Below are 11,718 nucleotides of genomic sequence, written 5' to 3' on the forward strand. Positions count from 1 at the left end.
GGTCATGAACTTAATTCATTCCGGAGAACCGTTCTTAACCTGAAACTGTTCTTAACTAGAGGTGTGCTTTTGCTAATGGGGCCTTCTGCTGCCATTCTCATCCTGGGGCAAAGTTCTCAACCTGAGAAACTACTTCCAGGGCAGTGGAGCTTGTAACCGAAGTGTTTGTAACCTGAAGCGTTTGTAACCCGAGGTACCACTGTTCATGTTCTTATGTAGCTGCATTGTTTTATTCTTTATGGATGCCCATGATCATATTATAAAGTAATTATGTTCTGTGTTATAAATGAAGCAAAGCTAGGAGTTGCTTCTTTTTTGTTCCCAATGTATTTCTTATCAATAAAAAATTCTGTGTGGCACAAGCAAATTTTTATTCTGAAAGTGTAGCCCAGAGAAGAGTTTGTGAACCACTGCTTTAACATATTCACTGTAGTTTAATACAGTGACCAGCCATAAAAAAAATAAGTCCAATGATGGGGAAACCTGCCAGGGATGCGTTGGAGTCCAACATCACCTAGAGTGCTACAGGTTTCCAACCCCAGTATTAGTCAAAATGTATGCTACAAATCCAGGAAATAAATAAACACCAACAGTGGAAGGAAGGCAGATGCAGTCTGCCACTCAGTTATTTAAGCAAGAAATAAATGGCAAGGCTGAATATATCTTGAAAAATCTATCACCCGCTGGTTCTGCATCCATAATACCAAGCAAGGGCAGGAATCCGATTTTGGCCACAAATATGCATTACTGAGTGCAAAACCACAAAACACATTAACTGCAAGTACAAAAGGGCCAATCACATTTTAAGAATTAGATTAATTCTTCAGTATACCCATTTATATGCACATATGCACCCCAACTGTGACAACAGTAAGAGATGTATTCTAAACAGATAGAAATAAGTGTAATGTGGGAAAAAAGGCTCAATAAACAGAGCCACCAATCCAAATAATTATTCACCACTTGCTTTTCCTGGACACATTTCAAGGTCTGAGCCCTAAAATATATACAAAATATTGTTGAAACTTTAAAGTTGATTATAATAGGGGATTTGCAATTTCTCATACTTTTACTCATTTTAAATTTCTAAGAAATGTTGAAGTGTAATTCGACAGTGAAAACTAAGATGATCAATAACAATTTGTATTAAGTCATATTGCATGTATCTTCAATGCACACAGTAAATTACTTGAAACTTCTTTCAAAGATATAGAATGTTTTTGTTGTATTAAAAATGTCGTTCTGCAGCATTTATGAAAAACTGTAACAAACCTAGCTCATGCCTTTAAGCTTCATTTTTAAAAAGAAATCATGGAAAAAGATGGCTCCATCATGCTGCTACACCTAGTACCACATGCCCCAGAGATGTACTGGAAACTCTGGAATCAATTACCAGCCCAAACATCATAATGTTTAGGAACTGAGTGAAGACTTTTTAAGAAGGCTTTCCCTGAGGTGTGACCCAGTGAGGACTGGGCGATATCAGGTTTTCAACATGGCAATATATCATCAGCTGAACATCACAATATATCACAATGTCTGACATGAGGATGGAATTATGTAGAGGGAAAAGCCTGATCATTTATGGAATATTGATTGTACATCTGTAGAAATGCTTTATCGTTTTTAGAGTTTGTAGGAATGATTATATTGCTTTAGAGTTTGCATAAATGGCTTTATTGTCTTTTAAGACAAGTACTTTTAATATTTTACTTCATTTTTATATTCTTGTGCACTGCTTCAATTGTTTCCAGCTGTAATGGTAATGGGTACAGAAAGTCCTCAATGTTCTCTTTCCTGGCCAATAGGAGTACAGTTTGAGCAAATGCCAAAGGTATGATCTTGAATGATTGCTACCTGTACCTCTTGACTCCAGTGAATAAAAGAAGCTGTTGGGATAAATGGTATTACATTTTCTCTGTCTTACATGTACAGGAAAATGCAAAACGTCCCACAGCAGCTTAGTGCATAGGTAAAACACATGCCATGTGAGATCATGTGTTTCTATGTTCCTACTTCTGTGAAAATACCTGCCTTCTTCTCTTGTTGGAATTAATCAAGACACATTACTTTTACGCTAATGTAACATACTAACCATAGGTAGCATTAATCAAAGTTCACAAATAGCTTCAAACTCCAGCTTGAAAATGAACATGATTATTTAGCATTACCATTTGTGCAAAAATAAAGCTGCTGCATTGTAGCAAGCTCTGAAAAGGAAAGGGTGGGGAGAGAGGAAGGTGTGTTTGAGCCCATGGGTACGCTTCTGGTCCTTCATTCAAAGTTAGGAGGTCTGAAATAAATATGTTGGGGGGATGACGTAGAAAAGTAGTAGTGGTGGGATTGGAATAGGTCTCCCCAACTTTCCCAATTTCTTCCAGACCTTCACATCTCAACTAGGCCAGAACCACAAACCAATTACACACAGAAGGATTTTCTGACTGACATGAGGGCTAAAAAGGAAGCAGGTGAAAGGCATACAACAAGTTTAAAATACAGAGGAATATATCAACAGGTGAGCTGCACATTAATGAAGGAGCTCACAATGGCAAGCCAAATTATGGTGGAGTGACAGCTTCAGAGAGTTCCTCTAACTAGCTCATATATGGTACATTTTCAAGAGTGGATCAGCACCCATTCTGAGTAACAAACAAAATCAAACTAATATGAAGATGTGACAAGTAACTTAGCTCATTAAACTGATGTAGGTGCAATACTTCTAATACCTTAAACAAACCATACAGAATAAGGTTTGGGCTACAGGATTTTGCACTGCCTTACAGCCCTTCACAGGTGAATTCATATTTCTATATTACCACACTTACAACTACATAGAACATGACAAATTCTTATACAGGAACAATACCTATGTAGTAAATAACATGCAAAATGCATGTATGTGAATACCTTTTCTGCTACACACATACATACATGTAAGACTACCACATGTAATAATATAATCTATCAAAGTACATTTTCTAAAGGAATTTTATTATACTAAGATCATCTTTGACAAGGAATGTGGAACCACAAGAAGTTAGAGCCAATACTAAACTCTTATCAAAAGTACTGCATGTATTGAAAAGTACTATTTCAAAGGATCAACTATATTGCCTGATTAAGAATATTTGTGTTCAATTTAATTCCACCTATGGCATTATGGATAAAAATTAAAATCATTTTGTTGGCCACATTCTTATTACTGTTATTTACTAATGAGGAATGAAAGGAAGCATGTTTTACCACACCAAAGAGAGAAAAACCAGTGTGTCTGCAACATTTTATCCATCTTCTGTAATAGAAACTGGATGTATAAAAACCAAATCACTATATAAAAAATAACTAAAACAGAGCCAGTGAGTAAGCACAGAATCCAATGGGCCAATGCTGATGTTAAAAGTAATCCCTATGTACATCGCAATATTCACAGCTTCATACTCTCTGCACGCTTACTAGAAGTCCCAATGGTCAACAGCTTTTGTTCCAACTAAACCTGCTTTAAGGCTGCAAATACAGACTGCAGGGGAAAGAAGTCCACCTTACACGGCAACACGGACGAGCATAATGGGAAGTACAAAATGCAGAGCAGCCTCCGGGGCGCGTAAGAAACAACAAACTTGCGGGCAACTTTCCGAGGAAAAGCGATGCCAGTTCGGCCGCGCCAGGACCTCCTGGCTCCCCTTCGCAGCCCTGCGGAGCACAAAAGCCACGAGCGGGGCTCGGCCTCCTCCTCCTCCTCCTGCCCAACGGGCGCCAACCCAGGCCCGAGGCTCGTTGGGTGCGGCAGTAGAACCGACGCGGCTGCGGTCTGGCCGGGGCAAGCCGGAAAAGGCCGAGGCGGCGGCGGAGTGGGGGGGGGGGAGAGATCGGTGAGTCGGGGGTATGAGGGCGAGGAGGCTCCTCTTTCGCCTGGGCCGAGCCTGGAGCGGGCTACCTGAGAGGCCTTACCTGAAGTCCTTGTCGCTCGACGTCATTTTCTCCAGCAAGTTGGAGATGTGGTACGAGGCACTCGCCATGTTGATGGTCCCGGTGGGGGCCGCGTCTCGCCGGCTCCACGTCGCCCAGTGCTGTGTGTGGCGGCGGCGAAGGGTGGGACGGGGCGGGCCCTTGTCTGGCGAGAGAGCGGAGGAGGCGGCGGCGGCGGTTCCGCGCGGCGCTCTTCCCCGAGGCGGGGGTGGAACGAGGCGAGACGGGCGGGGGGCGGGGAGGATTAGCGCGCGCGCCGCACGGAGGTCAGAACCATCGGCAGCGCCTGGCCCTCGCGCGCGGGAACACTAGAAGGGAGGGCCGGGAGGAAGAGGGGGTGAGGAGGGAGGAGGAGGGAGGAAGAACGAGAGCGACCTCTCTCTTCTCTCAGGCGAATGGAGGAGGAGGGCCCGACACCCGGCCGTCTGTTTGCCTCGCGCTCGAGGCCTAAGGTCAAAGTTCAAGGAGGCCCTCGCGCGAAAGGCGGGGCAGGGGGGCTGCGCGCTCCAACGTCGCTACTTCGAAGGCCCCGATTGGCTCCCCGAGGCAGCCGTGGGCGGGGCTGCCCCGCGTGACGCACGCACGCAGCGTCGGGCAAGCGAGCGAGTGCGCGCGCGGGGACGGTTAGTTGAGGAAGAGGGAAGGAAGGAAGCCTCGTTCGAAGGGTGAGAACCTCCCCCTCCTCCTCCTCCTCCCACAATGCAATGCTTTCTGGGCTTAGAATAGGATTCGGCAGCGAGCAGACGAAGCAGCGTGTAATATTGGTATGTGTAGGATAGCCTTGCGCGCGGAGAGATACACGCCAGGTTTCGGGTTCCCCCCCCCCTACTCGTGGAGTCCAGAGGGGCGTTAGGAAGGTGCTCCTGTCTACCCGCGAGCGCCTTCACCGCCACGCGGTTGGGTGACATAGTACAAAGGATGCGTGTCGCTCAGCTCCCTCTAGGCTGGTCTCTCTTACACGTGCAGGTCATTCTGCAACTTCTGGGGTCGCTTTCGATGGCGGCAGCCGCTCTTCTTAAAGTATGAAAAGTTGCACGTGGCAATAGCTGCAGTCCTCTGCCCGTTTATCTCAGAAGGAAGCCAATTCTTGAGCTCAGGGTATGCTTCTCATTAGAAATGTGTGTAGGGCTGCAGGTTTCTTTTGTTCAGGCTTCGGTTGTCTGTTAAGTGTGCTGCATGGTGGTTTACTGTGATTCTCTTTACTATCTTCTATCTGCAAATTGCTGTCGTCCCCTCCCCCAAGGTGTCCTGTAACAGGCTTCTGGATTCTAAGCTTGCAGAATCTTAACCGATCCCACTAAGGTTACGGTCCTAAACACACTTAAGTAAGAATAAACTTACTTGACGCTGCTATAGCATACTTCTGAGTAAGCATGCTTTTGCATAAGATTTGGGTATTGGGCTTCTTCAACTCTTAAAACACAAAGACTTGGAAATAAGCAATCCATGGTGCCTGCCTCCATTTAGGAGTCTTGAGTAATTGCAGTCCTAAGCACACCTACCTTTGTGAACTCGGATCCAGTGAACCCTTGGTTTTTAGTTCTTGGAGTTGTATTTTCACTACATATATGGGTTAAAAAGTATGGGTAAAATGGGTGAAAAAGTGTGCTGGGCTAGATAGGGCTTTGGTCTGATCCAGGAGGCCTCTACTTAGGTCTTTTCAAAAGCAATTTGCTAATTTTGTTTTAAATTTGATTAGCACTATCATAGACAGCAGGGTTTCAAGTAGTTGCTCTCATAACTTTAGTAAACATTTCCTGACTGTACAGATAGTCATAAAGTTTGGATGTGTGGTGGTGTACAAAGAATGAGGATTTACCCTCTGTTTTGCTTTCCTTGTAGTCATAAGTCCAAAGATGTTCACTTAGAGCCTCTTTCCTGCAAGGAACTGTGCAGAAGTTGCTGGACTACAGCTCCCATTAACCCCAATTTTCAAGTGCAAGGAGCAGGGGTAATACCTCTTGTAGCCCAACAACATCTGAAAAGCACCATGTTGGCTACCCCTGGAGAGGTTCAGCTTGACTGGTGACAGCCTCTAAGGATTCTTTATGGGGGATTTCCTTTATACATAGGGAAAGTTCCTCCTGGTCTGTTCCTTAGACCTCAAGAACACCAACCTAGCTTCGTGGCACAGTCAAGAGTGGTTGAAACAACAATCACTACACCATTGTTTTACAACCATTTGCTTTCAGTGAAAGTGTTAAGCACACACATAATATTGCAATCTTTAGCACGTTTACTAGGAAGTAAGTCCTACTGGGAAACCCAGCCAGATGGGTGGGGCATAAAAATATTATTATTATCATTATTATTATGTTAACTGAGGTCCATTCTTGCTCATACCTAAATACTGGTTTCTGTAGGCTTAAAAGGCTTTCATCTGCATTATGCAGCCTCCAGCATAATTAATTATTGTGAAAACACTTGCCAGGGTTGCATTGGTTCAAGCAATATACTGATGTCCTACTATGAGGTTTCATAAGGCACTCTCCTAATAACCTGAAATAAGATGTATGTGTATTTGTCCTGGCAAATAGCAAAAGGACAGGGATGAAGAAACAGGGATTGGAATGGAGCCCAGGAAGATGGTCAGAACAAAGTCACACCAGTGTGACTGGCTCACAAAAGAAAGTGGGTGATGTATTCATAAAGTTGGCTAAAACATTTCTCCCTAGGTCTGCTCAAGAGCCGTGTGAAGGAACCGCTGTTGCAACACCGGAAGCTGGGCGAGATGTCGGGAGTGTTGAGCACAACACTGAGCAGCCTCAACAGCGACTCGTACTGCGAGTTCAGCATGTATCGGGACCAGCACTTCCAGGGAAGTCGTTACCTGCAAGAAAAATCCCTGAAAAACTCCTGCACACTTTATGTGGGCAACCTCTCTTTCTACACCACAGAGGAACAAATTCATGAGCTCTTCTCCAAGTGTGGGGATGTCAAGCGCATAGTCATGGGGCTAGACAAAGTGAAGAAAACCCCCTGCGGCTTCTGCTTTGTGGAATACTACACAAGAGCAGAAGCAGAGCATTCTATGCGGTTCATCAATGGAACCCGTCTGGACGACCGCATCATCCGAACAGACTGGGATGCTGGGTTTAAGGAAGGGCGGCAGTATGGCCGTGGGAAAACAGGTGGCCAGGTACGAGATGAGTACCGAACAGACTACGATGTGGGCAGAGGGGGCTTTGGCAAGATTGTTCAGCAGCAGAAGAAAAATCAGCAGTCAGTGATCTACTAATGGCTTTTTGGGAAGTGAGAGCTGGTAGAGACAATAAAAAATAATTAAAAGGGGGGGGGAGCTATGTGAAAATGCAGCAATCACATTGCTATGTGCAAGGAGGCTAGGAAAAGAGAAAGCTTCAAGAAACCATGCACACAAAGCAGAGAGTCTAGCACCATAACTCGGGAAAGAAAGAGGAACAACATCTTGCTAGTGACTTCAATAGTTATTAACTTTCTGTCAATGCACAGCTTTACTTGCTGTGGGTATTTCTCCTTCCCATGAAGATTAACTTTACAGGCATCCTATTCATTTACTTTGAGGTAAATACAGTAAGATTTATTCCCACCTGCTAAGTAAATAGTTTCACAACTTTAGTTCTCTTATTCCCTACAACTGCTGTGCAGAGCTGCTAGTGAAGTGGCTGATTCCATACCGTTGATGAACTCTATCCTTGCCTCAGATATTCCTTGTTGAATGTATGATACACTTTTCAGGGAAGATAAATCAACTTATTTGCCTAGCAAAAATTGCAGCTGGTCGTTAAAATAAAGGCCATTGTCTATAACAAAGAGGTTAATTGATTGCAACTGTTTCTGCTTTCCTATACATTTGGTTTCTGTTCGTGAGTGACAACTTTGTGACCATGGAAATGCAGAACTCTCTCATGATGTGTAATGGGGGAGTCTGTCGCCCCATAAAGATGGTGAGTCCCAGCAGCCCCAGACACTGTGCCTTCTGCTTTCTTTCTTTTTAGTGCGGAGGTTTTCGGTCTCTACTCTCTAATTCCCTGCTGTCTGTATTAATTTGCATTGACCAGCTGTAGTTTTGTATGACCTGTATTGATTTGTACACCATGGTTTCAGGATGCAAGCACAGCACATACCATATTTTAATACACTATTCCATCAGACTGCAGTTTCCTTAAACTGTTCAGTTTCAATGTGTTTTTAATAAGAACTTTGTAACTAAGCCTGTTTGCTTTTTCTCTCCCACTCCATCTCTTCCTTTTGTGCCTGGTCTTTTAGCATGTAAACCTTAGGGCAGGGACTATGTGGGGGAAATATGGTGATGGGCATTTTTATACACCCCAAAACTGCTTGCTATGTCAGCCCTACATGAGACTTGCTGACTTATTTTGGTATATTATTTCAGTAAATATTATTCAAGATGACAGCTGGTGGTATTTCAGTTATTCCATTACAGGATTTTATTTTATTTTGTCCTACTACTGAAACTCGGATCTGTGATAGGCAACCACTTCCCCACTTCCTCAGGATGTTCCCCCCTCCCCTACTGTTCTGATTCAGATAGGGCTCTTTGTCAGCATGGATTGCCATGACTATATGTTGCCAGATATTTGACATCTGCAGAAGAACTTTATAGGGCTCGAACACATACCTGGAAGGAGGGGATGGCGGGCTAGATGGTGGAACTGACCTAAAACAACTGGTATACCTTTATTTTGGCACTACATTAATTATTTCCTGCAGGAACCACATCTTTGTCCAGTACAGCAGGGTATTTAACGGGCACAATGGAAGCAGTGAGAGTCTAAGCTAAGGAATGGCCAACCTATGGGCTTCCGGATGTTGTTGAACGTACAATTCCCATCAAACCTGATGGTTGGGGATGAGGGAAAAGTAGTCCAACAACTTCTGGAGGGTCACAGCTTAGCCACCCTTCATCTAAGTAAAGTATAAATAGCTACTCCTACGTTAACTGTGATGCCTCCATTGGACTTGCTACCCTGCAAAGACATCACAGAGAGGGTGGGCAGATAATGATGAGGAATAGAAAGAGCTCAAAAAAATGGAAGAGGCTAAGCCCGGGAAAGGTCTTAGTGGATTGGTGGCTGAGAACCTGGGGCTGCAAAAGGAGTCTGACCTGAGATAGGGTCCCAGCGGATTGGAAGTTGGAACTCTGAAGTTCTGACTCCATAGGAAAGGACACCAGCCTCGCCCTCTCCTTTGTTATATAACATTCTAGTGCCTGGCTAAATATACCGTAGTTCTTGTCAGGGATTTTTTACATTTGGCTCCAGGTGTGGGGGTGACTTTCTGGCATCATTACCTATTTTGGCATCAGTTCAAATCCTGATCTAGAACTGAAAGGGTTTCATTCTTGACACTGGTTGCAATTCCAGCCTACAAACCTAAGTGAAGAAATCCCAAAGCCAGTTTTTGATCTTTTCAGTATAAGCCTGAAGTAATTAAGTTAAGATTTAAGTAGTTTTGTGAATCATCAGTTCTACTGGCCTTTCCTAAAATTAGAATTCCAAGTTTGAAGCAAAAACTAAGGCCAACTTCATAATCTAATATTACTCCATTAATTTCAGTAGATTGATTTGGCCCATTTGGGGCTGAGTCCAGCATTTTTCTTGTAAGCAAAGAAAGGTTTTCATAGTTAAATTTGCACTGGTATAAATGGCTGAAATTAACTAGCACAGTCCATCCATCATGCAGGCTCAGTTCTCCAGCATAGCCAGGTTGTGCTAACAGCACAAACTGAATAAAAGTAGATGGCCTTATGGTGGGCTGTTTCTCTCCTCCCTTGACATCTGAAGGACTGTACCAGGAGGTTTTGATTGTTTGATGTTTTAATATGTGTTACATATACTGTAAGCTGCCCAGAATGGCTGGGTAAACCCAGCCAGATGGGCGGGGTATAAATAATAAAATTATTATTATTATTTATTACTACTGCTGCTCCTACTACCACTACAAAGTGGGAAGAAAGAGTCCTTACAGTTATAGAATATTGACAGAGCATTTTTCATTAGGCAAGGGTTTGACATCTGGCACGTCTGTATTAAGGGAAATGTATGTCTAACTCGCTAGATAATTCAGAGTAAAATCTAATTACTTGGTATTCCAGAATTCTGGCTCATAGGATCAGCCATAAGATTTCTACTGACACAAAGGCTAGAGCCCAAGCCCAGTCCTTGAGTATAACTCAAGTACTCCACCCAGGTGCCAAAGGTAGGACAGAAGCCAAAGGCATCTAGCAGGCTTTTTATTGACTCCAGAGTGAAGTTAGGAACTACCATACTCCTGTATTGAAGGGAATAGATACTGTGGTGTCCTTCTTGCCATGGGCATAGCCAGGATTTGGGGGGGGGGGGGGCAAAAAAGTTGTTGAGCTTTTTTTGTATTTCTTGCTATGAACGTGATTCTACTCTGGCTGCTGCAATGAGGACAATTCTATGCAGTCCAGAAAAACTAGAATGAAGCGTAAGAGATCTGGGTATCATATCCATTCACACACACACAAACACACTTATTCCTAAATGTAAATAAGCACATTCAGCAAAATTGAGGCTGTAGTCCTAAACAGATTTGGATGTTATGGGTAAGTAAAATAAATTGGTCTTAATCCCAACCAAGACTGCCATTTTATCTGCAGGTAAGCGTGTATAAATCCAACAGAATACCTTATTCTGAATATGATTGTGGTGTTTAGGATTAGCGTGTCCCTATCTAGTACACTACGGGACGCAGGTGGCGCTGTGGGATAAAGCCTCAGCGCCTAGGACTTGCTGATCGAAAGGTCGGCAGTTCGAATCCCTGCAGCGGGGTGCGCTCCCGCTGCTCGGTCCCAGCGCCTGCCAACCTAGCAGTTCAAAAGCACCCCCGGGTGCAAGTAGATAAATAGGGACCGCTTACCAGCGGGAAGGTAAACGGCGTTTCCGTGTGCGGCTCTGGCTCGCCAGAGCAGCGATGTCACGCTGGCCACGTGACCCGGAAGTGTCTCCGGACAGCGCTGGCCCCTGGCCTCTTGAGTGAGATGGGCGCACAACCCCAGAGTCTGTCAAGACTGGCCCGTACGGGCAGGGGTACCTTTACCTTTTACCTTTTATCTAGTACACAATATGTACTAGATATGTGGTTAAAATTATATGCTTGTATTTACCAATGTTAGCATGAAAATATGGCGAGGATAACCATAGTTTTAAACTGTATGTGCCTGGGTTCTTCTGCCTCATTAGGATCCAGTAAAGTAAAGCATCCAGAGTTGATTTGCCAGTTACTGTTGGACAGTACTCTGGGTTTGCTTGTCCCATGTCTGGAAAACATGGGTCCAAGTGGTTTTGCTTTTGCACCACTGATTTCTCCCAGAAAACGCAGTTGACATTTGATTCAGCAGCAAACAGTGGTGTTTCCTGGGGGGAAGTAGCAGGGCAAGTGGAAATGTGGTTGAGCCCTTAGACAGTCATCCTCTAAACATCTGCATAGAACAGATCTTCTAAGTCAAGCACTCTGCTGTGGTTTCTGTTCCCTGTGGACGTTTCCTTGAAACAATATGCCTTTCAAGGCAGGGATTTTCTCAGCAATTCATTGCTCAGAATCCTGCTTCTCAAATAACACGGTTAAAGGAAGCAATAATGTAGAAGTGATCAAGCGATAAACATGTTCAGTTAGCTGCTGTTTGCTAGAGTGTCATTGAGAGACCAGCTGCTTCATCCGGCCCTCCTCTCCTGCCAGCTCCTCAACCTTTGCCCATACTGCAGTGTTTCATTTTCATTTGTTATT

The 11,718-nt window shown here is 44.1% G+C and overlaps 2 protein-coding genes across 4 annotated transcripts in view; one reads left to right on the plus strand and one right to left on the minus strand.

The window, feature by feature from the left end:
• The window catches only part of CAND1 (cullin associated and neddylation dissociated 1), a 24,610-nt gene extending 20,008 nt beyond the window's left edge, over window positions 1–4,602 (minus strand). Inside the window, exon 1 of the mRNA XM_083699623.1 lies at window positions 3,949–4,602. Within this exon, the coding sequence (XP_083555749.1) occupies window positions 3,949–4,016 (68 nt within the window). The 5' untranslated portion in view covers window positions 4,017–4,602. The remainder of the gene's footprint in view (window positions 1–3,948) is intronic.
• LOC310825804 (nuclear cap-binding protein subunit 2) lies at window positions 4,502–8,362 on the plus strand. Of its 3 annotated transcripts, none has more exons than XM_083699625.1 (2): window positions 4,502–4,631; window positions 6,642–8,362. In XM_083699625.1, the coding sequence occupies exon 2, from the start codon at window positions 6,698–6,700 to the stop codon at window positions 7,202–7,204; it is 507 nt and encodes a 168-aa protein (XP_083555751.1). In that variant the 5' UTR covers window positions 4,502–4,631; window positions 6,642–6,697; the 3' UTR covers window positions 7,205–8,362. The 3 variants fall into 3 exon arrangements, with proteins under 3 accessions (XP_083555751.1, XP_083555750.1, XP_083555752.1); XM_083699624.1 differs by having other exon boundaries at window positions 4,569–4,730; XM_083699626.1 differs by lacking the exon at window positions 4,502–4,631 and adding an exon at window positions 4,933–5,064.
• Window positions 8,363–11,718: the final 3,356 nt, after the last annotated feature.

This window comes from Podarcis gaigeae (genome assembly GCF_964106915.1).
Source record: "Podarcis gaigeae genome assembly, chromosome: 10".
In the NCBI taxonomy this organism is placed as follows: domain Eukaryota; kingdom Metazoa; phylum Chordata; class Lepidosauria; order Squamata; family Lacertidae; genus Podarcis; species Podarcis gaigeae.

Bases quoted from the DNA above. Each gene is read 5' to 3' on its own strand.
- LOC310825804 (XM_083699625.1), top strand. From the start codon at position 6,698: ATGTCGGGAGTGTTGAGCACAACACTGAGCAGCCTCAACAGCGACTCG.